The sequence below is a fragment of the Lissotriton vulgaris genome, chromosome 12, assembly GCF_964263255.1.
Source record: "Lissotriton vulgaris chromosome 12, aLisVul1.2, whole genome shotgun sequence".
Lineage (NCBI taxonomy): Eukaryota > Metazoa > Chordata > Amphibia > Caudata > Salamandridae > Lissotriton > Lissotriton vulgaris.
Window position 1 is genome coordinate 370,470,642 of NC_141700.1, and position 27,965 is coordinate 370,498,606.

At 46.8% G+C, this 27,965-nt stretch overlaps 1 protein-coding gene across 1 annotated transcript; it reads right to left on the reverse strand.

Annotated features, from left to right (window-relative positions):
• Window positions 1-303: 303 nt before the first annotated feature.
• LOC147674076 (uncharacterized) lies at window positions 304-15,328 on the reverse strand. The gene is made up of 3 exons (XM_086945557.1): window positions 14,337-15,328; window positions 13,164-13,321; window positions 304-388 (listed from the first exon to the last, which is right to left on the reverse strand). The coding sequence occupies exons 1-3, from the start codon at window positions 15,171-15,173 to the stop codon at window positions 304-306; spliced, it is 1,080 nt and encodes a 359-aa protein (XP_086801683.1). The 5' UTR covers window positions 15,174-15,328.
• Window positions 15,329-27,965: the final 12,637 nt, after the last annotated feature.

Below are 27,965 nucleotides of genomic sequence, written 5' to 3' on the forward strand. Positions count from 1 at the left end.
TGAATGATTTGCAATTTTGCCTGCACTGGATATTGTGCTAGTAAATGTTTAGATTCAAATCACAAATCAAGAATTAACATCAGATGGTAACTCTGCAAAATGTGAATTCTTTATGAATTCTACACACAGAAATTCCACCGAGATTGCACTTAAGGCTAAGTAAAGCATCTTGGGAGGAGGCCTAGCATTATATATGACTAGCTATTACGAAATGTTGCTTTTCAATTAACCTACCTACCGCAGGCAAGGCTAGGCACATGCACCTGCCCAGCTCCAGGATTCTCTTGTGGTTGACAGTGCGCTTCACACGTACACATAACCCGACATTGCCTTCACCTGGAAATGAAAGGTGGTAAACATGTCATATTCATGAACAAAAACTGCATTCCTGCAAAAATGCAAAGCTTTGCAGATGTGCGTCCATAGATGCTGATACACACTGTTTGCTACTTAAAACACACGCTGGGTGGTCTGATACAGGGCGTAACAAATAAACAAATGCAAGGGGTTAACACAGCCTACCTCCAACACTTGGGTATTTTTTCATTAAAAAATGTTTGCCTTTGAAGGTATTTGCTCTAGGGTAGCCCTGAAGGTGACGTGTCAATGTTAAAGGCAAAGGCGCTTATGTCATTCTCAAAGACAAAATTGAGGCTTGTTTGGATGAACTTCTACTGGATGCCAAGGGTATTGAGGAACATTGCAAATTAGAATGACCGTATTAGCTGTTTAAAATGTGTCTCGAATGAATGTGCATGGATTTAAAAAGTATATTCTAATTGGTTTGCTCTGAAATTTTGTAGGATCTAACAGCAAACACATTTGCAAGAAGACACAGTGCTAACAAAAATATAATACTTTCCTTAGCCGAGCTACCACAATACACTACAGACAATCATTCAGACAATTTGCACAGTGTATTTCCTAAGGACTCCTTGAAATGTTATTGCTATCCTCTTAGGATCTCATTCTGAGTGCAATTGTAATTCAGATTCAAGAGGGAGCAGAAGATGTCACCACATTCAGGGTTGTGATGGGAAACTCACATATTGGGTACGTTAATTATCTATTTCACAAGGAAAAAGTTAGAACACTGTAAAAGTCACAAAGTCACAAAACATGCAGATTTGAGTGTGTCAAAACTTTATGTTGCATGCAATGCCATATTTTAAGTTGTAAACACTTGCATTGGTGTGTATGTGATACACCTGTTCATATCAGAAATTTCAAGGTATAGTAACACCATATCCTTTACCTGGACCTTCATTACGAGGCCTATATTGACAGAGCTGAACAGTGGCAGCCACCAAAAACAAAGGGCGGTGGGACGGGTTGAGGGAATGCGGGAGGAGAAGTTCATGGGTGTGGCGTGGGGGGGGGCGGGGGTGTTGATAATAATATTAAAAAAGAACTTACCTTAAGCTGCCGGCTGCCTCCGGCATCACGACTCCCCTCCTTTCCTCTTCCTGGTCCCAGCAGCCCCTGGGACAGACTTCCTATGCAAACCCTGCACTTTTCTCATCCTATGAGAGCAGCAGAGGGATTGGCCTAAGCGGGCTTTAAAGATGCTCCATTCAGTCTTTAGAGTTTCTTCAGCCTGATTGTTCAATGTAGCCAGGTTTGGAGAAACCTAAGTGCGCAAGTGTATTTGGCCAGTCTGAGACAGCCGCCCAAACACACATGAGCACCTAGAAGTGCACATGGCACTCCTCCTCCTTCATCCCATGCCTCAGCCTTGCCCCTCCCTGCACTCGCTGGCTTAGATCCTGCAAATGAAAAATAACCCCACCTTAAGTTAATTGCTAGATATGATATTGTTAACTTTTCTATACCTGCACACACATCCTATTTTAAACATTTCCACCCTATTTAGGGGCTCTTTAACATTAGTACACCATCTATCCCATAAATAAATATGCTCTTACTTCTAAATTAGGACGAAGAAGGGTGAACTCTGGATCTATGGAGAGAAATTATATCATTTTGCCCAAGAAAAAAACGCAATATAATGGACAAGTAAATTCCCCATTGTTTCGTGAACCCACATTCCACCATTATCTAACTAAGGGCAGAAATGGTGTGTTATCCAGTCCTCCTTCCAAAGGTATTACTTCACGTTTTATGCTGCACTATTTTTCCATGTTAGCAATTCACTAGCAGGTAGACTTTGTATACTTTTTAACATACACCCAGTACCATTGAGCTGATCAACCCAAAGGTAATAGATACCTATACACACAAGATTCAGTCTCACTCCTTACAGTATCTCACTGGGCTCCAAGGAAACGAATTTGATCTAGATAGGATACCATTTATAGCTCATCCACTTAGTTTCTAACCTCTCTGTTTTCCTTTCAGTAACAAGCTACAGACTGCATCAATAACACTAACCCGTCTTGGACAGAGGTGACCCGTGACCAAGATCTGTAAGTTAGTATACTTACTCGCACAGCCTGAGAAACATTTGGTCCTGATGAAGGCTACAGACCCATAGGGGCACATCCCAACAGGTGTTGCAGATCAATAACTCATCCGTGCAGCACCGCTGTTTTAGCTTTATTCCTATTCTCATGTTTGATACATCTTACTCATATGATATGAGCTAATCTTATGATATACTTCCCAGATCTTGACACTGTCATCACCCAGATAGCCTCCATCCTGGTGGAGGACATTATCAATAGGAGAACAGGGCACTCATATGAAAGACCCAATGATGATACTACCCACTATATCACACCGATGGAGATAACCACTGGTTGTGAAAACATAGTTGAGGGTCTTTTAGACAAATTTCGGTTGATTCTGGCATATAGACAGATGTAGTATAGGGAATACCCACATTTTAAAGGCAGGAACCAGGGAATAAATATTGGATCTCCACCGCCACTCTTCAGAACAATCTTGGACATGTAGACACTAAAGAACAGAACTGCCCTGCTGCCATAGGTCTGCCAGGCTGCTGAGGACTTCCATGCTGACTGAAAAGTCAGCACGACCTGAGTGACTCCAAGGGTCAGTTATTTGACCTACTGAGTGAGGTGCAGGCATGTAACAAGCTGCAGTGGCCTCTCTACAACTGCCCAGCTGACCCGCTGCACTGGACCTGTCCGGACCAGCAACTGGACCTGCCTGAGCCCTGCTGGCTTCTGCTGGAGTGAGTTCCAGTTTCCCCAGAGGTACCCCCATGTCCTGGAATCTTGGCTGACAAGAAGACAAGGTGAAATCTTGAGGTTTCTGCTGTTTATGACCGCAAACGGGCCCCTTCCCACTGAGAATCTACCACCTGTGATGCCCATCAACGTGAAGCAGCATTGAGATTTTCTCTTCACATGACAGAGATTGCCAAAAACGACTGGCAATGCAAGATTTGCAGTGTGTGCTACAGCAATGAGAGCCAGTGGTGACCACAACGCAAAGCTCCAGCAACACACGTCTACGACACCCAACCAGCTCTTCATGTTACAGCAAGGACAGTCTGTCATGCCCAGCTGGCTTTTGGGCCACATTGACAACCATCTATGACACTCTCTCTACTCCTCGCAGCCTCCTCCACCGTGAGCGGAACTCTTTAAATTGGACTATGAGAAGGTAACATTTTCAGCAGGACCTAGCGGGTCCCTCTATCCAACCCATGCTCCATAACGATCGGCCTGAATTATTGATGCTCCCCTAGTCTCGTATGACCAGAGTATAACGAGATGCACGTGTACTTTTAGGTGCTATTTCACTAAAGCTTTGGAAATGCATGTCTCTGGTTCTATTGATTGGGTTTTTGTCCTGGTATAATTTTATTTGTTAAGATATACATCCTAAATTCAATAATATATAATGTTTTATGCGTTAAGGCAGTATATATTTTTAAGTAATAAAACAGTTTGCAACCATAACATTACTAGCTGATGAAAGTTGTGTTTGCTCTAAACAATGATTATTAAAATAATCTGCAATATATTCCCAATAAAAATACAATTGTTGAAAAGAGTTCAATGTTTGCAGGAATGTTTTATATTTCACGTTAGCGCAGAGCACAATGCATTATTTCTTCCGAAATTTTATTCATTTTAACACGTAAACAAAGGCACCATTGAGACAGCAGAGTTTCAACATCCACACTTCTTGCAAACAAAACAGAATACTTTAAAATCTTGGTGTTTTAGCTAATTAGCAATCAGTGGTCTTTTAATGGTATGGTACTCCAAATGAAACAAGCAGCTTGATTTCCAGCCTCCTCAAGCTTACTTGACAGCCGGCATTCCTCCTCAAGTATGTTTTTCTTGGAATGAGGAGGTCCTAGTATACAATGCCAACCTGCTCCTTGCCCATACAGGAATTATAATTAAACTATGATATAAGGTGCTACAGAAGCTCTCCCTAGCGAGGGAACTGGGGCTGCGAGCAACTGTTGTGTAATCAGGAATTTTATTGTTAAACAGCTTCGTGAATAGCGCATTTTTAGCGCTTTTTACCCGTTTTTTAAAACTGCTTGGATTTTACTCTGGGGGCTTATACATTAAGGGGAATTGATTTTCTAGGTACTCTGACACCCTAATCACCTATCCTCTGCTTTTAAATTCACCCTACCGCTCCTCAGCCGATTTTCGGCGGCGGTGGGCGCCATCTTGAGTGAGGAGCCGGGGAGAGCGCTCTAGTCGCGCCCTTCTCTCACCCTCCTATCTCCCTATATAATGTGCATAGCAACCAGACGGCGCAGCGGGCTGGCGCAGCGGGCGCGCCGGATACGCGCCGAAGCCGCGCCTAAGCCAAGCCCGTCTGCGCCCGTCCGCGCCAAGACCGCGCCAGGCGCAGGACACGCTGCTTCAAATTCCCCTGCTCTCAGGTATGACTCTTCAGAATTACTTTCTATGCGCCTCCCCTTACCTAGTACTTCCTGCCGTGTGCATTCCTTTTCAGACCACCTCGGCGGCCCTTTCACCTGCCGACCGTGTGGATGGTCATCTGTAAACCCCGCCAGCCCCTTTATTCCCCCTTCCCCTTGCCCTCGGCACAAGCCAACCTCCTTTAACGGTGGTCTTATTAATGCTAGATCTTTAGCGCGACATGGACAAGACATCCATGATCTTATTATAACAGCCAAATTTGATGCCATGTTCATTACTGAATCTTGGTTACACGATGCCTCAAATCCTGATCTCGCCACCGCCCTCCCCCCTGATTACACCATCTTCAGGCGAGACAGGCCTATTGGTCGGGGAGGCGGATTGGCCATCATTGTAAAAAAAGCACTCAAGTGTCACACATTTGATTTAGCTTCTCTCAAGGACTGTGAATCCTTGGGATTTGTAATCCAAACTAGTCCCTCCTCCGCATTTTCTGGAGCACTCGTCTACCGCCCCCCCGGAAATGCCGCTACTTTCCTGAACTCACTTGATGATACTCTTGCAGCTTTTCTTACCCACTACCCTACCTTTACCCTCCTTGGAGACTTTAATCTCCATTTGGAATCCGATACTGACCCCCACACCCTCAATTTCCGCCACTCTCTTGAGATTTTTGGTCTTTTCCAATTAGTCTCCCTTCCCACCCATTGTGCCGGACACACCCTGGACGGAATTTGTACAAACCTGACCGCCCTAGATGCTTCTACCCCTGTGCCACAAATATGGACAGATCACTGCCTCATTCCCTTCTCCATCGATAACACAACCCTTCCCTCCCCCCCCATGAAACTCCCTCACACCCCCTACCCCATTAATTGGAAAAAGGTAGCTGAGTACATCAAACTCAACCCTCAACCGGCTGTACTCCCCCCTTCCATCACGGGTGATGCTTCATTAGACTCCACAAATTTCCACATGTGGATTGAGAGAGTAATCTCTGCCAATGCAAAACCCGTCAATCAAAAACCAGTCCGAGGAAAAAAGAAACCCAATGCTCCATGGTACACTCCGGCCCTCGCTGAATGCCATTTTAAGTGTAGGCTTTTAGAGAGAGAATGGAGAAAAACCTACGATCTAACGTCCAGATCTTCATACATTCTCCAGAGAAAGCAATATCTCTCCAATATAAAAAAAGCAAAAAAGGCATTCTTCACTCAAGCAATAGACTCTGCTCAACAGAAACAACAAACGATTTTCAATATCGTAAAATCTTTTACTCACCCTAAAACACTGGCACTTGAAATCCCCCCCTCGCAAATCCTCTGTGATCAAATTGCTGATTTCTTCGAGGAAAAAATTAATAATATCCACAAGGACTTCCCCCCTGCTCCCAACTCCACCCAGGAGCCTGACACAACTTTTCACTCACTAAACCAATTCAAAACTGTTTCCCTATTACAATCGCGTAAAGCCATACTAGCCTGCAAATCAGGTGCGCCCACGGATTCTTGCCCCCCAGTCATCTTGCACCATCTTATTGAGGCCGTAAACCCTCTTATCAATGCGATCGTGAATGAATCCCTTGATTCCGGCATTGTCCCCCCTGAGTGGAAGAAGGCAATCGTCAAGCCCCTCATGAAAAAACAAAATAAATCCCCTACCGATTTGTCTAATATGCGCCCAATTTCACTCCTCCCTGCGCTAGGCAAAATCACGGAACAATTAGTTCATGAGGAATTAAAGAACTTTGTGGAAACTCACTGTATCCTGCACCCACAGCAATCTGGCTTCCGCTCCGGCCACTCCACAGAGACCGCTCTGATTGAGTTGTCGGATGCCATCAAATTTTTGCAGGATGAGGGCAGGCAGGCTGTCCTCATCCTGCTCGATTTAACCGCGGCCTTCGACACCATCTCACATGCTATTCTAATTAATAGGATGCATGAGATCGGTGTCTCGGGCCCCGCGCTTGCTTGGATAACTTCATTCCTGTCCAATCGCTCTCAAACGGTCTCCCTGGGTCCCTTCCTCTCCGGTGAACGATCCATCATCTCAGGGGTTCCTCAGGGTTCTATCCTGAGCCCCCTCTTTTTCAATGTATATATGGCCCCTCTACTTACGTTGATTGAGTCACACGGAATTCTTGTGACATCCTACGCTGACGACACCCAGCTCGTCGTCACTATTGATAAAAGACTTCCGGACGCAGCCATTAGATTTCAAAACTGTCTGTCAGAGGTCTTTTCTTGGCTAAACCGGCATCATTTAAAATGCAACAGCGCCAAAACAGAAATAATTCCCATCGGCAAAGGCACACTCTTTTCCCCCAAAGACTGGTGGCCTCATAACTCTGAAGCACCACCAAGTGCGGTCGCCTCAGCCCGCAACTTGGGTGTTCAATTCGACGCGTCCCTCAGCTTCGACGAACATGTGCGTATCACCGCAGGGCGCTGTTTCAGTTTGATCAGGCAGCTAAAGAAATTTTTTAATTTTTTGCCTATCACAGCCAGGAAAGCAGTCGCGGTGGCACTTATCCTCTCCCGGCTGGATTATTGTAACGGCCTCCTTGCAGGCATCAAGAAGTCCTCTTTGAAAAAGCTGCAGAGTGTCCAACATGCGGCAGCTAGGCTTGTTTTGAAACTTCCCCGCAGGTCCTCAGCCTCTGCAGCCCTTGATACTCTTCACTGGCTGCCTCTCCATAAGAGAATCTTATTCAAGCTCTTGGTCACTGTATTCAAAGCAAACAGGGGCTTGGGCCCATGCTACCTGACCAAGCGCTTTCAACGTTACACCCCAACTCGCCATTTGAGATCATCTGGCGCCAATTTTATTTCTGAACCCCGTATAAAACTCAAATCCAAGGGTGGAAAGACTTTCTGTTTTCTGGCGGCTAAGGCATGGAACCGTCTCCCCCCTAGCCTCAGGCACGCTCCCTCAGAAATCCTATTCAGGAAGTCTCTGAAAACCTGGATTTATTCTCAGTCCGACTCCCTGGTTCTCGCAGCGATTTGATCCATGCCCCCTAGATGTCCTTCTGTATGCTCAGCGCCAAGATGCTCCTTCCGGAGCGAAAGTTAGCGCTTTATAAATGACAATAAATATCAAATATCAAATAATGATAACTTTGCTTGATAATTCTATATATATTATTTTATACAAAATTGTTGTGCTTCTATAATTATTCATATCATTTTTTTTAAGTGCATGGTCAGGATTTGGTCTTTTCAAAAGCTCACACAAAATTCAACTAATTTTGTCAAGATGGCCAGTGACGTACATACATCTCCAAAACCATCTTCTTCAGGTACAAAACCAAAAGAGCACAAAATTACCCTCCTTCTCCAATTATGTCATCTCATAATCCTGTTTTAGACACCATTTTGGATGAGGTATTCGTCCTTAAACCTTTCATTTGTGCAACAAATGAAAAAGTTGAGGACCGTTGGATCGTCATAGAGGGTAAGATGTTTGAGTTGGAATGGTGTGTTGGTGATCTTCAGGACATAACTACCAAAATACCTATGTTGGAACAAGGAATTCAAGATCTCAAATTACACACCGAAGACCTTGAAAACCAAAATAGAAGGAACAATCTTTGCTTTTATGGTCTTCCTAAGACTCTTGAAGGTCCCAACCTTCTGACCTTCCCGAAGAAGTTTCCACTTGATCTTCTTTGCCTTCCAACTGCACTACCTCTTAATATTCAACGAGCACATCGTTTGGGACGTTTTCAACCCCACTCCACTAAACCACGTGGTATCATAATGCTCTTTGTGGAATTCACTGACTTGATACATGTGTTGAGAGCGGCTAAGGAAAAGCGTTGCAGGGTCTGGCAATAACGTATTCATCTCTCAAGATATTTCCAATGCAACCAATGCTCGTTGAAAAGAATTTCTAGCTCTTCGACCCCAGATGAGACAACCGAACATTCGTTATGTCATTCTACACTCCTGCCTCTGTAAAATCACCCATCAATTTGTCTCACGATCTTTAATGATCCGGCTACACTAAAAACGTATTTTCTAAATTTACAAGTCAGACTATGGAGGCTGATGTTTGATGTTGTTAAATATTTAGGTCCATGGCTATTCTTTATAAAATCTTTTGTCTCTTTCTCTGTTGTTGTTCGTACTCTTGGCACTATCATGCCCTTTGCTTACCCTTTGTCCTCTTCATTACAGATCTGGATTTTTATCCTTGATCTGTCTTGCATTTTTCTTTTTCTTATTTCCTTTACTTCATTTCTTTCTCTCCTATGTTTTTTTCCCTAATTCCTTGTTTCCTCTCCTTATTTCTTCTATTTTTGTGTAAGTTTTCCTTTTTTTACCCATTGACTGTTTCCTTATGTTATTTCATTGTTGATAAATGGTGTCTTTTTGTCTCTCTTACAAGTTTTGCAGCCTGTTGTACCCATTCCTCGTATATTTTCCCTCACCCCACAGCATGTTTAATATTGTCTTGTGGAATGTTCGTTGTTGGACTTGGCCCTTCTGGCAATTTCACCCCTAAACTTTTTGCTTTTAATGGTGACCCAGCAGTAGTGATTTTTTGGTTTCTGCGCACTTTCCCTGTGTCCCAGTGGAAAGTGCGTGCGCACTCTGAGTGTGTGGAGTAAGGTTGGCCTGCCCTCCCATAAGAATGCATGGGGAATGTCTGTTTCTTTGGTAGTTCCTGATGCGTGAGGTGTGCATGCTCGAGTTTGGTATGTGCATTCTCTTGTGATTAAATGCTTTGCAATGATATATGTGGCATGATTGTGTCTTGTGCGGAAGTGCCACTTCTAGGAGTTGGCATATTAGTGTAAAATATGCCTGGCGTGTGATTGGCTGGAGCTGGCTGGGATGCCAGGCTCCATGAGTCTGTGTGGGTCTGCCCAGGTGGTGAATGGAGAGATTAGCATGCTGATGTGAGGGAGGGGCTGGGCCTGTGTCCTGAATAGGGCTGGGCTTTTCCCACACAATGCTGGCTCCGCCCCCTGTGGTGCGACTGATGACCCTAGCCTGCCTGGTGAATGGAAAGGGTGGCTGAGGTAAACACAGTGCTCCAAAACCAGCTGCGACTGGTTCTACCCCCACCCTGCACCTGAAGACAAAGGGAAAAGGTGTATAAAAGAAGGGCTGTGACCCCATGAAAATGTTCTTGTTCCCAACTTGAATCCTACCAGGAGCGTGCTGCTGCTTGGGCCCATGGGAAGGCCTGCCTCCCTGGGCCCTGGCCAGCCCCTGGACTACTGCAGCCCCTGGACCCCTGAAGGACTGAGCTGGACTGTTGGCTCCTCTTGCACCTGGGGGCCCTGGATTCCTTCTCTAAGCACCTGGGAGCGCTTGTTCTTTGCCTAAGCGCCTGGGAGCACTTTAGTTGCTATACTAGCGCCTGGAAATGCTTTATTTGCTATTCTAGCACCTGGGAGCGCTTTATTTGCTATTCTAGCGCCTGGGAGCGCGTTTCTTTCACCTATAGCGCCTGGAAACGCTGCATTGTCGCTAAGTGCTTGAGAGCGCTCCATGTGCCTTGGCCGGTGCCCACCCGGCATTTGCCACCCCGTGTGGTGGCTGAGCGGTGCGGGTGCCACCCTGCTCATTGCCGTCTTCAGTTGCCGGTCTTTTCCCCGGTTACGAATTCACTCGAGAGAGCCTACCTCTCGGTGAGTTTAACCCCCGCCTACAATGCCCAGGCGGGCCGCAGCGCTGCCGGCGACGACCCGGAAGTGGTTGGCCGGCCGCCCAATTACAGCGTGGCTCGGCCGGAAGTCCCGCTCCCCCAGTCCGGGGGGAGAGGGGAAGAAGAAGAGTCCTGCAGCCGGCGCATCCCCCGGGGCTCCCAGGAGTGAGGGAGAGCCCCGTGGTATCCGGCATGGAGCGGCAGAGCATCGAGGGTGGCCGGGACCCGAGTGGAGAGCCCCGCGTTGCTGAGAAGAGAGCCCCGCTGCCAGTCGCCTGACAAGGAGACCCGGTGAGTGGAGACCCGGGGGGAGTGGTTGCTGAGAAGTGCGAGGCACGGGCACATTGGTGCGAGGGCCCAGAGAGGCTCCACCATCACGAGCCCCAGGGGCTACAGTGGCAGTTCTCGAGCGGCCATGTTTGGCAGCAGGCCGCTCCTCCAGTCTCCTCAATCAATCAATCAATCACAGACATTTATAGAGCGCACTACTTACCCGGAGGGTCTCAAGGCACTTGGGGGGGGGGAGGGAGGGGGGTGTGCTGCTACTGCTCGAATAGCCAGGTCTTGAGCTTCTTCCTGAAGGAGAGGTGGTCTTGGGTCAGGCGCAGGTCGGTCGGGAGGGAGTTCAGGTCTTGGCGGCCAGGTAGGAGAAGGACCTTCCTCCTGTTGTCGTTCTTCTGATGCGGGGGACGGCGGCGAGGGCGTGGCTGGCTGATCGGAGATGACGTTTGGGAGCGTAGAAGTTGATGCGGTTGTTAAGGTAGCTCGGGCCTTGATCGTGTAGGGCTTTGTGTGCGTGGGTGAGGAGACGGAAGGTGATTCTTTTGTTGACGGGGAGCCAATGCAGGTCTCTCAGATATCCAGAGATGTGGCTGTGTCGTGGGATGTCGAGGATGAGTCTGGCTGAGGCGTTCTGGATCCGCTGGAGTCTCTTCTGGAGCTTGGCGGTGGTTCCGGCGTAGAGGGCGTTGCCGTAGTCCAGTCGGCTGGTGACGAGGGCCTGGGTGACCGTCTTCCTGATCTCGGTGGGGATCCACTGGAAGACCTTCCGTAGCATGCGCAGGATGTTGAAGCATGACAAGGAGACGGCGTTGACTTGTCTGGTCATGGTGAGGGAGGGGTCCAAGATGAAGCACCGGTTGCGTGCGTGGTCTGTCGGTTTGGGTGCGGTGCCCAGGGCGTGGGGCCACCAGGAGTCGTCCCAGGCGGAGGGCGAGGAACCCAGGATGAGGACTTCCGTCTTGTCTGAGTTCAGTTTCAGGCGGCTGGTCGTCATCCACTCGGCTACGTCTTTCATCCCTTCGTGAAGGTTGGCTCCGGCGGCGGCGGGGTCGTTGGTCAGGGAGAGGATCAGCTGGGTGTCGTCAGCGTAGGAGATGATTTTGAGGTTGTGTTGGCGTGCGATGGCCGCGAGGGGGCTCATGTAGACGTTGAAGAAGGTGGGGCTCAGCGAGGATCCTTGAGGGACGCCGCAGATGACTTCGGTGGCCTCTGACTTGTACGGTGGTAGACGGACTCTCTGTGTTCTTCCGTCGAGGAAGGAGATGATCCATTCCAGTGCCTTCTCCTGGATTCCGACGTAGCTGAGGCGCTGCACTAGGGTGCGGTGGCAGACAGTGTCGAATGCCGTGGAGAGGTCTAGGAGGATGAGGGCCGCTGTTTCTCCGTTGTCCATCAGGGCTCAGATGTCATCGGTGGCAGCGATGAGGGTGGTCTCGGTGCTGTGGTTGGCTCGGAAGCCAGACTGTGAGGGGTCGAGGGATCCATTTGTCTCGAGGAAGGCGGCCAGCTGTTTGTTGACGGTCTTCTCGATGACTTTGGCTGGGAACGGGAGGAGCGAGATGGGGCGGTAATTCTTGAGTTCGGTGGGGTCCGCTGTAGGTTTCTTTAGTAGGGCGCTGAGTTCGGCGTGCTTCCAGCTCTCCGGGAAGGTGGCGGTGTCGAAGGAGGTGTTGATGATGTCCCGCAGGTGGGGTGCGATGACAGCGTCGGCCTTGTTGAAGACGTGGTGAGGGCAGGGGTCGGTCGGAGATCCGGAGTGGATGGAGTTCATCATGCGGACGGTGTCTTCGGTGCTGATCGGAGTCCAGGCGCGGAGGGTGGTGGTGGGGGGCGGTGGTTCGGTCGTGGCGTGCGTCGGTTGAGTGCTGAAGCTGTTGTGTATGTCCGCGATCTTGTTGTGGAAGTAGGAGGCGAGGGAATTGCAGAGGTCTTGCGATGGGGTGATGTCGTTGTTTCCGGCGTTGGGGTTGGAGAGCTCTTTCACGATGTTGAAGAGTTCCTTGCAATTCTGTGCGTTGTTGTCCAGCCGGTCCTTGAATGCAGTTTTCTTGGTGGCGCGGATCAGTTGGTGGTGCTTCCGGGTGGCAAGCTTGAGGGCGGTCATGTTGTCCGGTGTTGGTTCCCTTCTCCAGGCTTTCTCGAGGGCTCGGCAATTCTTCTTGGAGCTCTTGAGTTCGTCGGTGAACCATGGGGCCTTCTTGCTGCCGGGTCTGCTGGGGGGGTCCTCAGTGGGGCGAGTTTGTCCGCGCAGTTGCTGATCCACTTCGTGAGGTTGTCGGCGGCCTGGCTGGGGTTCACTGAGCTGGCCGAAGGGTGCTGGCTCAGGGAAGCGGCGAGCTGGTCGGCTGTAATCTTGTTCCAGCTTCTTCGAGCAACCTGTTGCTGGTGGTGGTGGATCGTCGTTTTTCTGAAGGTGAAGTGGACGCAGCTGTGGTCCGTCCAGTGGAGTCCAGTGGCGTGGCTGAAGGCGATGTCTTTGCTGGATGAGAAGACGGCGTCGAGTGTGTGTCCGGCGAGGTGGGTGGGGGTGGACACTAAGTATGGGCGGAAAATCCGTTCCGCTCGCGGATTTTGCAGATTTTCGGTAAATTCGCAATCCGTGAGATTCACGAATTTCCCGCAAAATCCGCAAATCCGCGAGCAGCGGATTTTATGGCTTGCTCGCACTGTTCGCGTGAGTTCGCGGCTTCCCAGTACAACTTCGCGCCCCGCGAATAAGCGCTAAATTGCAGAAATACGATCTTAGCAAAACTGAAACTACTTACCAGGTTCAAAAGTTCAAGCTCATCATTAGTAGCCATTTCCTGTAGTGCTTCCTGAGGGGCCCCTCCAGAGTTCAGTTGCCTACTTGCAACTTTTATGTGACCCTGCTCTGACCCTCAGAATAGTTACACATATGCCACAAAGGTCCTGAATTACAGCTAAGGGAGACAAGCAGGAGCCAGGCTGGAAGTTCAAATCCAGTGACACATTAATCAGCCCCTAATTCATTATTGTCAGTTGGGGCAGGGCAGGTGTTGTAACTAATTTTGCAACAATGAAAGCACTTAGCAAGTGCAAAAGATCACTAATCAGGAAGCACTAAGGAAGCAGGTGCAAGCTAAAAAAATATTCTGTGACACATTAATCAGCCCCAAATTAATTCAGGTCACTTGAGGCAGGGAAGGTGTGCTTTGCTTTGCCACAATAATGTACACTGGACAACCAGAGGGTGCTGTGATGAAACAGAGGGTGGCATGGGTGAGCCAGAGGGTGGCATGGGTGAACCAGAGAGCAGCTATGGTGACAGAGGGTGGCAGTGATGAAGAAGAGTGTCTCAAACAGGCTGGACACGTAGAAACAACAAGTTCGCAAAACTTGCGACCCGACAGGTAAGTTCGCGTTTGCGAAATTGTACAAAAACCCTCGGGACCTGGCAGAAACCCGCGCGAACACAAAAAAAAATCTGCAAATTCGCGAGAATTCGCGGATTTTGCGGATTGCGAGTTCGCAAATCCACAAAATTCGCGAACGCGAGATTCGCAAAATTCGCCCATGCTTAGTGGACACCAGCTGCTTGAGTCCGAGGTTGGCGAGGTTGTCGAGCAGGGTGATGGTGTTGCGGTCCTTGTTGTTCTCCAGGTGGAAGTTGAGGTCCCCCAGGAGGATGTAGTCAGCGGAGGGGAGGGCATGCGGGCTGACGAAGTCGGCGATGTCCTCGCTGAATTGTGTGCGTGGTCCCGGGGGTCGGTAGATCAGGGTGCCTCTGAGGGTGGTGTTCGGGTCGGTGCGGATCTGGAAGTGCAGGTGTTCGGCGGTTGTCAGGGTGTCGTCGGTGTTGGTCGTGATGTGGATGGTGTCCCTGTGGATGATGGTGATGCCTCCTCCCGTCTGTTTGACGCGGTCTCTTCGGGTGATCTTGTATCCCTCTAGGATGGCGATGGCGATGTCGGGTGCTGAGGAGTCGTTCATCCAGGTTTCCGTGAGGAAGGCAACGTCAGGAGCTGTGGTGTCGAGGAGGTTCCAGAGTTCGATGGCGTGCCTGTGGACGGAGCGGGTGTTGAGCAGGATGCACTTGAGGTGGTTGCTGCTGGTGTTCGGCTTGGCGGGTGCTGGTGCGGGGCAGGTCCGGATGCAGGTGAACTTGCAGGCGTGGCAGCTGAAGGGTCCGTGGGTGCGCCTCGGAGTGGCTCGGTAGCATCCAGGGATCCCTCCGGTGTTGAGTGCGATGAGATCGGTGGCGTCGTAGGACAGTCGGGTCGTCTTCCGTCGGTGGGGGCCAGGGGTTCGGGCGCTGGGCGCGGTCCAGGCGCGGACGGGCGCAGACTGGCTTTCCTTTGGCGTGCCATCGGCACACAATCGGCGCGCCCGCTGCGCGTGACTGCTGCGCGTTCGCACGGTCGCCATATATGGCGAAGTGCGAGGGAGGGCGGAGCAGCTGGGAGGCGGGAGCGGGAAGGGCACAGAAAGAAAAGGGGGCGTGGTTAGCGGCGGTGGCGGGAAGCGGGGAGCGGGGAGGGAGGAGACCGGGCGGAGCGAGAAACAGGGGGACAGGTGAAAAATACAGTAAATACAAATGAACAAAAGAACAAAATATAACTCAACAGGCAGAGGGGCACACAGCAAGAGAACGGGGTACAGGAGCCTGCAGATCAGGCGAGCACAGCGCTAGACCGCAGGAGACCACGCCGCTCGGTGGCAGGGGGCGTGCTCACACGGCGGCGGCAGGGGCAGCGAGGCAGGCGGGAGGCACACGCAGCAGCTGGTGGCCGTGCGGCGCGGAGGTGTCCCAAACTAGGTCACAGTTTTCTTTAGAGCTGAGAGGCTCCAACGACCCCGCATTTGAATTCACAAGCCCCGAGGGGCTCTTGAGTGCCCACATTGTGTTGCGAGCCCGAAGAGGCTCGTGGGGGGCATTTTGTGTGCAGAGCCCTGAGGTTCACATCCTGCAATTGTTGTGAAGAGCCCAGCGAGGCTCAAAGGGGCCAGTCATTTGGTTAGAGCCCTGAGAGGCTCAGGGGGACATTTTATTTGTCCAGAGCCTGCAAGGCTCCCCCATCGCCTTTGGCCCCATCATTGTTTTACAGCTGCCCAGCACTTTGTGGGCAGCTGCCACGTTTAGGCCCCTGACTTTGGGACACAGGGCGTCCTAGCCCTAGAGAGGCCAGTTGGCCTAGGGACTGCCACAGGTGGTGGCTTATGTGATTTTTGCGCAATTGTTTGCTCCTGCACCTCTGAATGTGTTTTAATGCGTCACATGCCATGTTCTTACACCGCTGAAAGTGCCACCATTTTGTGTTGCGGTGAACTTCACTTCTATTGCTGTAGAACTTTACACGGAGTGAGTAGAAAGTTTATTCGGTTTAAATGTTCCTTCACAGTTCTTCGGACTTTGAAAAGGAGTAAAATCAACAGTGCACAATCTAAGAAATTGGTGAGACTTTTCCATTTTCTTTTTTTTTTTCCCCGAACTTTTAAGCACTCGTCTTTATGTGGAGTGCAGTGGAGACATGCTGACTTTATCATCCAAATCTGCTTCTGACATCCAAGAACCGTTTATTTTTCTGTCAACCTACTTTTTTGAACTTGAGGATGCAGCTGTGGATTGAAAGGTGACAGCTGCGTGCAGCGTTTGGACTAGCGTTCTTCTGTGAATCTGAACATCGGGTGAGAGATCGCTCACCGGAGTCCACATTTTTTTTTAATGTGTATTTAGTACATAATGTGTTATGAAATTTGATGAATTTTGTTCTTAGGGAGCTATTGTCCTTATTGGTCTGTAAAGTTGGTGATGTTTAGTGCTCACGTGTTGCCCTCATAGAGAGGTGTTCCTAGTTTCACAGGTTATGGGGTGGGGGTGTGTGAAGTGATGGGAGCTGTTTGCCCCAGTTCAATTTTGTGAGGTTGTGTGAAGTGATGGCAGCTATTTGCCCCAGTTTAATTTTGTGAGGTTGTGTAAAGTAGTGGGAGCTGTGCCCCAGTTTAGCTCAAAGGGTGGTGGCTGCCTTTTTGCAGTGTAGTGTGGAAGCTAAATGCTCCAATTTATAGTTAACACGGTGGTGTATACCCTGTTGCATGTTTGGTTGTGGGACTATGTGTGTTCCAGTAATGGTTCACGGGGTGATGAGTAACCTGTTATGGAGCAAGGTGTGCTCAAATTTTTAGTTCACAGGGTGGTGTGTACCCTGGTACATGTTTGGTTGTGGGAGCAAGAAGTTCTCAAATTTAGTTCACGGGGTGATATGTACCCTGTTACATGTTTGGTGGCGGAGCAGGAAATTCTCCAATTTTTAGTTCACGGGGTGGTGTGTACCCTGTTACATATTTGGTGGCGGAGCAGAATGTACTCCGGTTTTAGTTCATAGGGTGGTTCATACCCTGTTACAGGTGTGGTGACGGAGAAGAAACAGAATTAGTCTTCAAGGTGGTTGTGTTGTGTTGTGTTTCCCAAGGGAAGGGGATGGGATTAATCATCTGGGAATCTAATGTTAAAATTTTCTTTTCGATATAAATGCTTTATTTTCAAAAGTATGTTGTACATTGATGTTGATGTGTACACTGATGTTGATGTTGCTTACTCTAATTGCTCTTTTGTAATTTCCCGAAAATGGAGATGTGTTATATTTATCTATGTCTCTTTTCCCTGGCTGAGATTTCCCTGTGGCTCACAAGGTGTCACTGCCAGAATGCTTGGTGAGATCATTGAATGTTGGGGGCTTGGGCTGTGTGTCAACTGGCAGTTGGCACAGGCAGGCTGAGTGACAGGGAGGTCACTCCTGTTGGGGTTTTACCTTTCTATCTTAATAACTTGACCTGCAACTCAACTTGAATAAAGATAACCTATTTATACGCCTGGCTCAAGGACTTCTATTTACAACAAAAACCTAATGCACATGTTGTTCTTTTGTAGGAAACACATTGTAATGATGTTGAATCACTTAAATTTAAGGGCCTATGGGTTGGTCAGGTTATCTTCTCTCCTGCTGTTACCCGTAAAGGTGGTATAGCCATTCTATGGCTGAGATTTCCCTGTGGCTCACAAGGTGTCACTGCCAGAATGCTTGGTGAGATCATTGAATGTTGGGGGCTTGGCCTGTGTGTCAACTGGCAGTTGGCACAGGCAGGCTGAGTGACAGGGAGGTCACACCTGGTGGGGTTTTACCTTTCTATCTTAATAACTTGACCTGCAACTCAACTTGAATAAAGATAACCTATTTATACGCCTGGCTCAAGGACTTCTATTTACAACAAAAACCTAATGCACATGTTGTTCTTTTGTAGGAAACACATTGTAATGATGTTGAATCACTTAAATTTAAGTGCCTATGGGTTGGTCAGGTTATCTTCTCTCCTGCTGTTACCCGTAAAGGTGGTATAGCCATTCTATGCCACACGTCATTCAATATTCAGATTTTATCAACTGAATGTGATACGAATGGACAATGAGTTTGGTTGATGCTATTATATTTCAAAAGCGAGTTACTTTCTTTAATATTTATGGTCCTGTGAAATCTGATCCTGAATTTTTGCAAAGTGTTAAATTAAAGTTATCTTCTATTACTAATCCCAATATTATTGTTACCTGTGATTTTAATGACTGATTAGACCAGTTACTGATAGACAATCTAATTATAAATTTAAACCTGATAAAGTCTCACAAAGCATTTCAATCTGCCATTGCCTCTCGTGCATTCTTTGATGTATTAAAAACCTGTAACCCAGACATTTATGACTTTACATTATTTTCCAATGCACATCACACTATGTCTCAAATTGATTATATATTGGTCTCTAAATCCATACTCCCCTATATTCAATCATCAGAAATTGGTTCTATTTTTATTTCTGATCATGCCCCTGGTTTGTGTTTTGATATGTCTCTTAATACTTCTATTTATAAATGTAAACAGTGGTTCCTGTGGAGTAATACAATCTATATTGATAATGGTATGCACAATCGCAATGTGAAGGGCTTGGCTAAAGGCAGAGGGGGAATGTGAGAAGTTGGCCTGATATATGATGTCTCCAATTCTGGGGGCACCTCCTATCAGTCCAAACAATCCCTTTTGGTGATGGTTGTAAGTCAACCTTATAGACAAGCTATCCTAAGGGTAGCATGGACTAAGCAGCCTTAAAGGCTTAACTCAAGAGGTAGTGTTAAGCGAGCTGTTTTACCAATCACAATGCTGTAATATCAAATGAAAGGACACCACAAAAGTTATATATTATAAAAATATATGTATTTATTACTAGAATAATCCTCTGTACTCTTTATGAGTGCAGAGGCACAAGCGTTTAAACAAAAGCAAAGTTAAACATATAAAAGTTGCACAATTATGGGTGGGGCCCAGGAGCCACGCAAACCATATATTAAAAAAGTGGCATAAGAGATACCAATCGAACAGTGGTTAGGCTTAGGGCCCTAGGGAATCGCTTGGAGCAGTCGGGACTAGCAATGCTGAAGTCAGGAAAAGCCGGCGGGATTCGGGTGCAGCGCTTAAAGCACACACATGCACCAATGCAAAGTCAATGGTGCGTAAAAGTTATAAAGTTACTGAAAAAGGAGACTTCCGCTTAACCTAGAAGGACAAAACTTTATACACATACACTAGAGGTCTGTACAAGTGTAGGAACACTGGCGTTGCTGAGTTACCTCACCCACAGGAAGCGGGTGCATAGGTGCGAAGTAGTGTTGGGTTTCGTCAGGCAGGTTGATGGTGCCTGGAGATGAAGATGCTGCAGGCGTCATGAAGAGAAGTGTCCGGTGTGATTCAAGGGGGGATCGAAGATAAAGATGATCTGAAAGCAGAGGGGACAGAGTCTGGGTCACTCAGCAGTGACCAGGGTGGAACCAGGAAGGAACCAGGCAATGTCGGGTGCTTTCAGGTCGCTGTCGTGAAGCTTCTCTCTGCTGCCACGTGGACTCTGGGGCACCGAGGATGTCCAGGAGTGAATCACGAGATGTCCCATGCAGGCTCTCGCTGTCTGCGGTGTCGGCTTCCGGATTGCAAACAACCCTTGGCAAGCGCAACTCACGCAGGATTCGAAGATGGCTTAACACTCGGACCAGGAGGGTCAGAGCAGGTGCCCCTTTTCAGGGGAGCGAGTGCAAGTCTGGAGCAACCAGACTCACAAGTCAGATTTCAAAGTTCGTCGGCACAGGGGCACACGCCAACGGGCAAGTGACCGGGCCAATGCGTTGAGCAAAAAAAGCAGAAGGGCCCCACGCAGCACTCGGAGAGTGTAGAGGGGTGAGCTCCGGTGCAAGAGAGGCTCAGGGCTGGGGCTTCTCAAACCCCAATGCACAGCTTCGAGGGGGACTCGGATGCTGCACGGTCAGCGCCACGTGGTCTTCCAAGATGGCGGGCCCCACGCTTCAGGTCACCTCCACGGGTCTTAGCTCTGCAGGGACTGTGGATCGGGCTGTTAGAAGGCAGGCACGCTGGGTCTTGTTGAACTCTGTCACTCGTGTTCCAGTGGGAACTGCAACAAAGCAAGCATCGAGGTGCTGGATGGTGCCTGTTTGCACAGGGTGGTCACTCCTTGACCACAAGGGAGATTCTTCAGTCTTCTACGTCGAGTAGGATGTCGAAGGGTCCAGAGTTTCGTTTCATAAGTTTCAGTCAGGATAATCTGAGTGTGTTGGCACTGCTCCCATTCTTATACAAATCTAGGGGGCTGGATTACCTGCTAGGTCCCTCCTATAGGTGGGATCCAGGAAGGGGGTGGTTACACCCCTTTCCCTTTGTCCAGGGTTGCGCTGGGACTGGGGCTGGTGTGCCCCAGAACGGGTTTGACCGGATTATGCAAGGGGAAGCCTTGTGCGCCCCAGGCACTGTCTAGTTTCTTTCAGCCCTCCCTGCCCCAATACACTATCTCCTGTCTGGGGTGGTGTAGCACCTCCCCGCGATAGGAAACCCTTTGTCCAGGCCTCCTCTGCCAAGTTTCGGTCAGCAGCAGGAGGTCAGACCTGTGTCTGTGGCAGCAGCATCCATTTTGTGATGCTGAGGCTCTGGTTAGGATCAACCACGTTTCAGTAAAGTAACATGTCTTCTCCCTTTAGAAGGGTGGAATGCTATCCCGGTCAACAGGACTGTTGAGGGGATAGTATTCCAAATCGTAGGACACCTTACACGACATGTTTTGATAAAGCCAAACCAAAGTTAACACATAACCGGGATGGATTATAATGCATTTAAGAGTATATGGTATGGATTATCCCGGAACAGCTTAGGGCGTTGTTCCCGACAGCTGCAGACAGGCTCAGCTCATGCTCGAGCACCATCTCACGTTAAACCACGCACTCTGCCTCCAGGATTGATAAGGCCTGCCATAGGAGTGACTTATAGGTTTATATGTGTCCAGATATAGGTTTAGATATAGGTATACTATATCTAAGCAAGGGGTGATTACACCAACTTGCCCCAGCTGAGTGATCAGCCAGTTTTGTCAATTTAAGAACCAGCCAGTGGTGGCAAAAGCTATGCTGCAGCCCCTGGTAGGCCTTGGATGCACCTATGCCCTTGGCACCTATAGTGCACTATATAGGGGCTGACAAGGTGTCCAGTTCCAATTTGGTTAAGCACCTAGGGTGCATGGAGTCCATTTTAAGGAGAGAGCAGATAGCCTGGGGCCCTGATTAGCAGGGAGCCAGGCCAACTAAGTCGAAAACCAGCTAAACACAAGGCAAAAAATCTGGGGTAACCATAGTCAGGTGTCCACCTTCTTACAGGGAAGCAACCACATACACCGATGATTCAGTATATCTCAGTTGTAATTTTATATTTCAAACAAGGGGAAGGGATATATACAAAGAAAATGAATTGAAAAAACATTTGTGCATGGTGTCTCAAGTGAAAACAGGAACCTAAGACAGTAGTGAAAGTTGTGACAGTTTTTTCAAGGTTTCCAAAATTCCATACAAAACGGCCATTATCAAATGTACACAGTGTAAACAGCAGCTATATACAGTGATATGCACTGGGTAATGGTTCGCTTTCTCTTTGTGTCAACGACGTTTTGTTGTGGGGTCTCATCAGGACCTAGGGATGTAGGGACATCTAGGAAGAGAAGGATAGAGTGGGCATAAGGCCCATTTACCGGCACAGATGCAACAAACATGAGAACGTTATATCAGACTCAAGGGTACTTGGTGGTTCGATTGCGCAGCCGCGTGAGGAGTGTGTGCCACACGTGGTGAAAGAAAGTAAAAGGATACTCACAATGGGACCCAGCTGGGTACTGATTGTATGAGAAGGAGAAGGAAAGGTTCAATAAGATAATGGCTGTTGAATTAGAAAGGGAGCGGTGTTGATAAGGAGTGATAACACTAATGAGGAGGCACTTACCCCAATTGTAAGTGGGGAAGGGCCGGTAATCAAGTGATAATTCAGCCTTAAAGGTAGTTGTAGTCTGATAGTTTTGCAAGGAACTCTGAGGAACAAGGGGGTACTGTAAGGGCCTTACAAATGACTAACATGTCTGATTTCTTAATACAAATGAGCGGCCTACTGCAGTTACCTGTGTCACGGTGTAGCGTAACAACTATCATCCAATGCCATTAATCAACTATGATTGTAATATTTTTGCTAAAATTCTGGCATCTCGTTTAAAGTATGTTGTTCTCCTTCTTGTAAAACCTGACCAAGATTGCCTCTAAAATGCTAAAATGTTTTCTAATGTCCTTGCCCTTCCAACTCCTTTCGATGCTAAAAAAAGCTTTTAATTGCATACATTGGTAATTTAGATTTACTATTCTTCTCTGGTGTGGTTTTGGCCCAAAGTTTATTACTTTTATCAAATTACTATATGTGGAATCACATGCTTGTGTCTTTGTTAATGGTTGTTTCTCCCCTGATTTTAACTTACATAGATGCATTAGACAAGGTTGCCCTCTTTCACCTTTGCTTTTCTTCTTTGTTTGGAGCCATTTCCTAAGCATATTAAGTGTAATTCTCTTATAGCTGGTTTTAAATACAACTTTTTAGAAATCAAACTTTTAGCTTATGCAGATGATATTCTGGTCTATACATCCCCTCACTTCCCTAGAACCGTTTTTGCAAGATAATGGTTTATACTCCAGTATTTCTGGTTACAAATTAAACTTTTCAAAAACTGATATTTTACCACTAAACTCCTCCTGCTATCATGTCCGAACACACCTTCGGAATACACTGACAGAATCTGCGTGAAGGAGCTGGCGCAAACAATTATGGGAACTCCATTTCCCAGCAGTACTGAGGAGATTGATGTCAGATTCACTGTAGTGTGTGATGTCAAGAAACCCGGATATAGATGGAGAATCGGCAGACGGAGAAGCCGAATATTCATTTTGCTAGGGGTTTGGTGGCCGTTCCGGGTCTGGTAACAGTGCTTTGGGCACTGTTTCCTATGCACTTTAAGGTCCTTGTGCTAAGTGGATGCACTTTGCTGAGTTGTTGATGTATCTCAATTCAATACATACTTTCTCCCTTTGTTCGCAAGTCCTCTTTCGGTAGGGTCTCATGCAAGGGGGTAAAGCGTGTTTTGCCCTCGCCTGCTTTGCTTTCATACTTTTGCTGTGCTAACCCATTCTTTTGTGTTAATTCCCTCTTCTTCCCTGTTTGGGAGTCTTTTTTTATTTTTATTTTTTTAGTGTCCTCATAACCACCATGTAGACAAAGTACCGTAAGGTCTTACAAAAACAGCTGTCTCAGTTTATCTCATAAACTGGAAGGGAAACGAGTTATCTGGGGGCCATTTTCCCTCAGCTGTGATCGGTCTTCCAAACAGGCACAAGGTCCATGATTTACCAAAATTATGGCAAACATTGGTGTAATTTAGCAGCCAATTGGGGCCGGGCATGAACCGGTTAACAGCTGTTCCAAAGGTACAAAATATTCAAGTACCTTAGGAGATGAATCATCGGACCCGGGGAAAAAAAAAAAAAAGCACAGTGAATCAATGGAGCCAAGAAAGTAAATACCAAAACGCCCTTTTGCTATGATTGCCGGATCTAGCCAAGTCCATGCGAGAAGTCTGCAAGACTGAAGATTGCCAATCCCTAAATGTAGGGGGAGAAGAGTCTTTCCATTTTCTGCATATCTCTGGTCTAGCAAGCAGCATAGCGTAGAATACTAAAGACTTGGCTGGGTTTTGCAGACCTTCAGATACCCCAAATATTACTACAGGCAGATATATAGTTATAGGGTTGCCCAATGATGCTGTAAGATATTTACCGATGTCCTCCCAATAGGTAGTTAGAAGTGGACATTCGAAAAACATATGTGTGTCTGATGTGGCAGTCAAACCACATCTAGCACAGGATACTGACTATCCTCCTACAAACTTAGATAACCTTGGAGGGGAGTAGTATGCCCTATGGAGGGTAAAGATATGGTTTCTGCGAAGCCAATATGGTTTAACAATCTTCCATAATAAGTCAAAAGAGGTTTTCCAAAGATTTTGCAAGTCTTGATCCATCAAAACTGAGCCCCATGTGGTAACCGGAAGAATAAAGTCATCATCTGACTCCTCCAAAATGAGGTTGTACCATTTAGATACTTCCTTTCTTGCTGGCTCGCAGACTACTAGATCAGAGTCAAACTGACTATGCTCTCCGAGTTTCGGGGTATTCCTGTTAACGGTTGATGTTTTATAGGCCTCAGTCCAACTATGAATCTGTAGATATTTAAATCTTGAAAAATTGGGGCCGACCTTATCTTGTAAGTGTTCCCATGAAAGTAAATCCCCCTTGAAAAAGAGGTCTCCCCAGACTTCAAGACCTGCCTGTCTAAGTGGGATAGCTAGAGTGTCATCAAGCCATGTGGGATTTTCAGGTAGCCCCCACAATGGAGTTTTCTCACAAAGATAATTTAGTTTTATAAATTTCGTGAGTTCAGCCCAAGTTTTAGCCAGACCTTATAGAGTCTTCCGTTTAACCTTTTTGAAGAACTTAGGATTGCCAAACTTAAAAAGAAAACCGGAGCGATTTATTTTTTCCCCATCTAACATAGCTGTGTACATCCGGCCTACCCCAGAACCTGATGGAACCTTCAGCAACATGCGTGAATGGGATATTTGAAAGGCCCATGCATAGATTTTAAGATCTGGTGCTGCTAATCCACCCTTATCACGACACCGTCTTAATTTTTTCCAAGCAATTCTAGGAAGATGGTTGTTCCAAATAAAGGATGAAATGCTGGATTGAAATTTGTTTAAGATAGTATTATCAAAATGTAAAGGAATAGTATTAAATAAGAAAGAGATTTTAGGAAGGATAGACATTTTTACGAGGTTAATTCTGCCAAGTAAGGAAAGGGGCAAATGTGACCAAGATTGGAGGAGCTTACGACACTCTTTAAGGACTCAAGATAGATTTAATTGGACCATTTTGTTAATCTCCTTTACTATCGTCAAGTCTAAATATCGGAGTGAATTGCCTGCTTGCAACTCTGTTATGGCATTCTCATCATTCCATATAAGCATTTCCGTCTTCGCTGCATTAATCTCAGAGATTTGTCCAAATTCGTTGGCTAGTTTCAAGATTGCCAGAAAAGCAGTGGTAACCTCGGATGTTAATATAAGCACATCATCAGCATATAATGCTACCTTCCTCATCCAACCTTGATAGAAAAAGGGTTTAATGGCGGTCTCCTCCCTTAGATATTGTGCAAAAGGCTCAATGTAAAAATCAAAGAGCAAGGGAGAGAGTGGACATCCCTGCCAGGTGCCCCTAGAAATGGAAAAGGGGCTCGACAGGTCACCATTAACAAGAAGACAGGCAGATGGGTTACTATAGAGGAGACCTATTGTCTTACGGAACCTTTCCCCCACACCAAACTTGGCCAAGGCCTCCGACAGGTATCCCCAGTTAACCCTGTTAAAAGCCTTGGTTGCGTCTAGCGTAAGGGCGGCCAATGATAAATTATTTATTGTTACGATATCTATGGCTCCAATCAGATCGTAAGTTAGTTCATAAAGTTGCCTCCCTTTCAGAAACCCCTTTTGATCCGAGTGTAAAATCAAGGGGGCTATAGAGGCCAATCTGGTAGATAGAACTGTGGTGAAGATTTTATAATCTACATTCAAGATGGAGATTGGCCTATAAGAACCGCAGGCTTCTTTAGGTTTACCAGGTTTTAGGATAAGAGTGATCGAGGCATTGTCCCATGATACCGGAGGGGAAACCCCTTCTACAAGGATTTGGTTGAACAAGGTCGTAAGGAAAGGGACAATTTCAACTTCTAAGATTTTATATAATTCGGATGGCAACTCATCCGGTCCAGAAGCCTTTCCTTTCTTACCTTTCCTAATGACTAATCTCACCTCTTCTTCTGTGCTGGGCTTATCCAGTTGTTGTGATTGCTCCAGAGAAAAAGAGGGTAAAGTGATGTTATTTAGCCAGCTCTTAATAGCCTCAGAAGGAATAATCTTATCTTCCTGGTATATTCCTTGGAAGAATTCCCTAAAAGCTATCCTAATTTCATCATCTGAGGAGAAGATGTTATCTCCTACTTTTATGGATGCAATGTTATTCCGGACCTGGTCCACTTTGGTCTTTCAAGCCAATAGTCTGCCCGCCCCTTCACTATATTCAAAATGGGCCAGCTTACTGGCTTCCCATCTTTGTTGAACTCTCAAATTTAACGTTGATGCAAGGTTCCCTTTTAGAATCTGGGGTTGGTTTAGAAGAGAGTCTAACGTGGACCCCGAGGCTATGCTGTTAGTGTCAATATCTTGTTGGAGACGAACCATTTCTGCTTCAGTAGAGGAAATTTTCTCATTATAATATTTCCTACGATAGGCGACTTTAGAAGTTATAAGCCCTCTTAAAGTGGCTTTATAAGAGTCCCAAATCGTTCTATGTGAAGCTGAACCATTATTTGTTAAAAAAATGTTCTGTGTCTCCAACTTAAGATATAAAATATCTTCTTCATAGGTGAGAAAAGAGCGATCAAAAGACCATATATTCGATGATTTCTTAGAACGGAAACATAGGTCCAGTTTAATCGCCGAATGATCGGAGAGATGAGAAGGAAGGTAATCTATTGTATTGACAGCATCAGCCAGTCTTTGGCCGATTAAAATATAATCTATCCTAGATTTATGGTGATATTTTAGATTTCGAAAGAGACCCCTTGTTGTTTACCAAACCTTTGTCGCCAGATATCAATAAAACCATATTGCCTCATAGCATCCAATAAGAAAGACCTAGTCTTAGATAAGACCAGAGATCTATTATTGGGGGATTTGTCCATTACAGGGTCCAACACAATATTGAAGTCTCCGGCCAATATTATAGGTCCTGAGACATTCAATAACTGTGAAAAGACAATTTCTAAACTAGATGGATCATCCTGGTTCGGACCATAATAACCAACAATAGTGGCTGAGAGCCCAGCCATGAGAATCGAAGCCATAGCCCATCTTCCTGCAGAATCAACAGCCTGCCAGGTCAACTTGGCTTTAGCTTTTTTCTTGACAATAATTGCAACCCCTCTAGTGTGAGATGTCTGAGTAGTCATAACGGCAAAGTCGATCCATCTGTTCTTTTTGGTCAATTTGGTCGCTATGTGTTAAGTGGGTTTCCTGCAGGACAATGACCTGCGCATCCAAGTCTCTTAAATATTGTAAGATTCTGTTAGCACGAGGGTTGGTGCACAGGCCATTGACATTCCAGTAAAAAAGACCAATACTACTCATCCAAATTCCAAAAGGAGTGATAATACTATAACAATCCACTATTTTAGAGATCCCCATCATATCCTCCTTACAGGGACAATAGATAATATAGATGTTACTATTCCCAAGTATGCTGGTTAGGTTATTGAGGACTTTTTTTTATGTTTTTGCCACCCCTTTGTACTCACCCCCCCATGGTGGGTGCCCCTCCCCCCGTGAAGAACCCTTGCAATATCTAACCGGAACAAGTCCAGTAGATAGTGCCCCTTTGGTTGACCTCCAGCAGGAAAAAAATCAGCCGCCTATTCTAAAGTGAATCAGAAAAGAAAAATAAAGAAAACTACAAAACTACAAAAAGGAAGAAAGAGAAGAGCTCGGTATATACTAAGGATGTGATCCTATGATCTGATGTATAAATTGCATAAATTGTATAGATCAGGAGGGGAAACTCAGATTTCAACTTCAGATCGAGAGGAGTTGGAACTTAAATGGATAATCTCTTGAGTATTGGGGATCCGTTATCACTTAGAGGCTCCC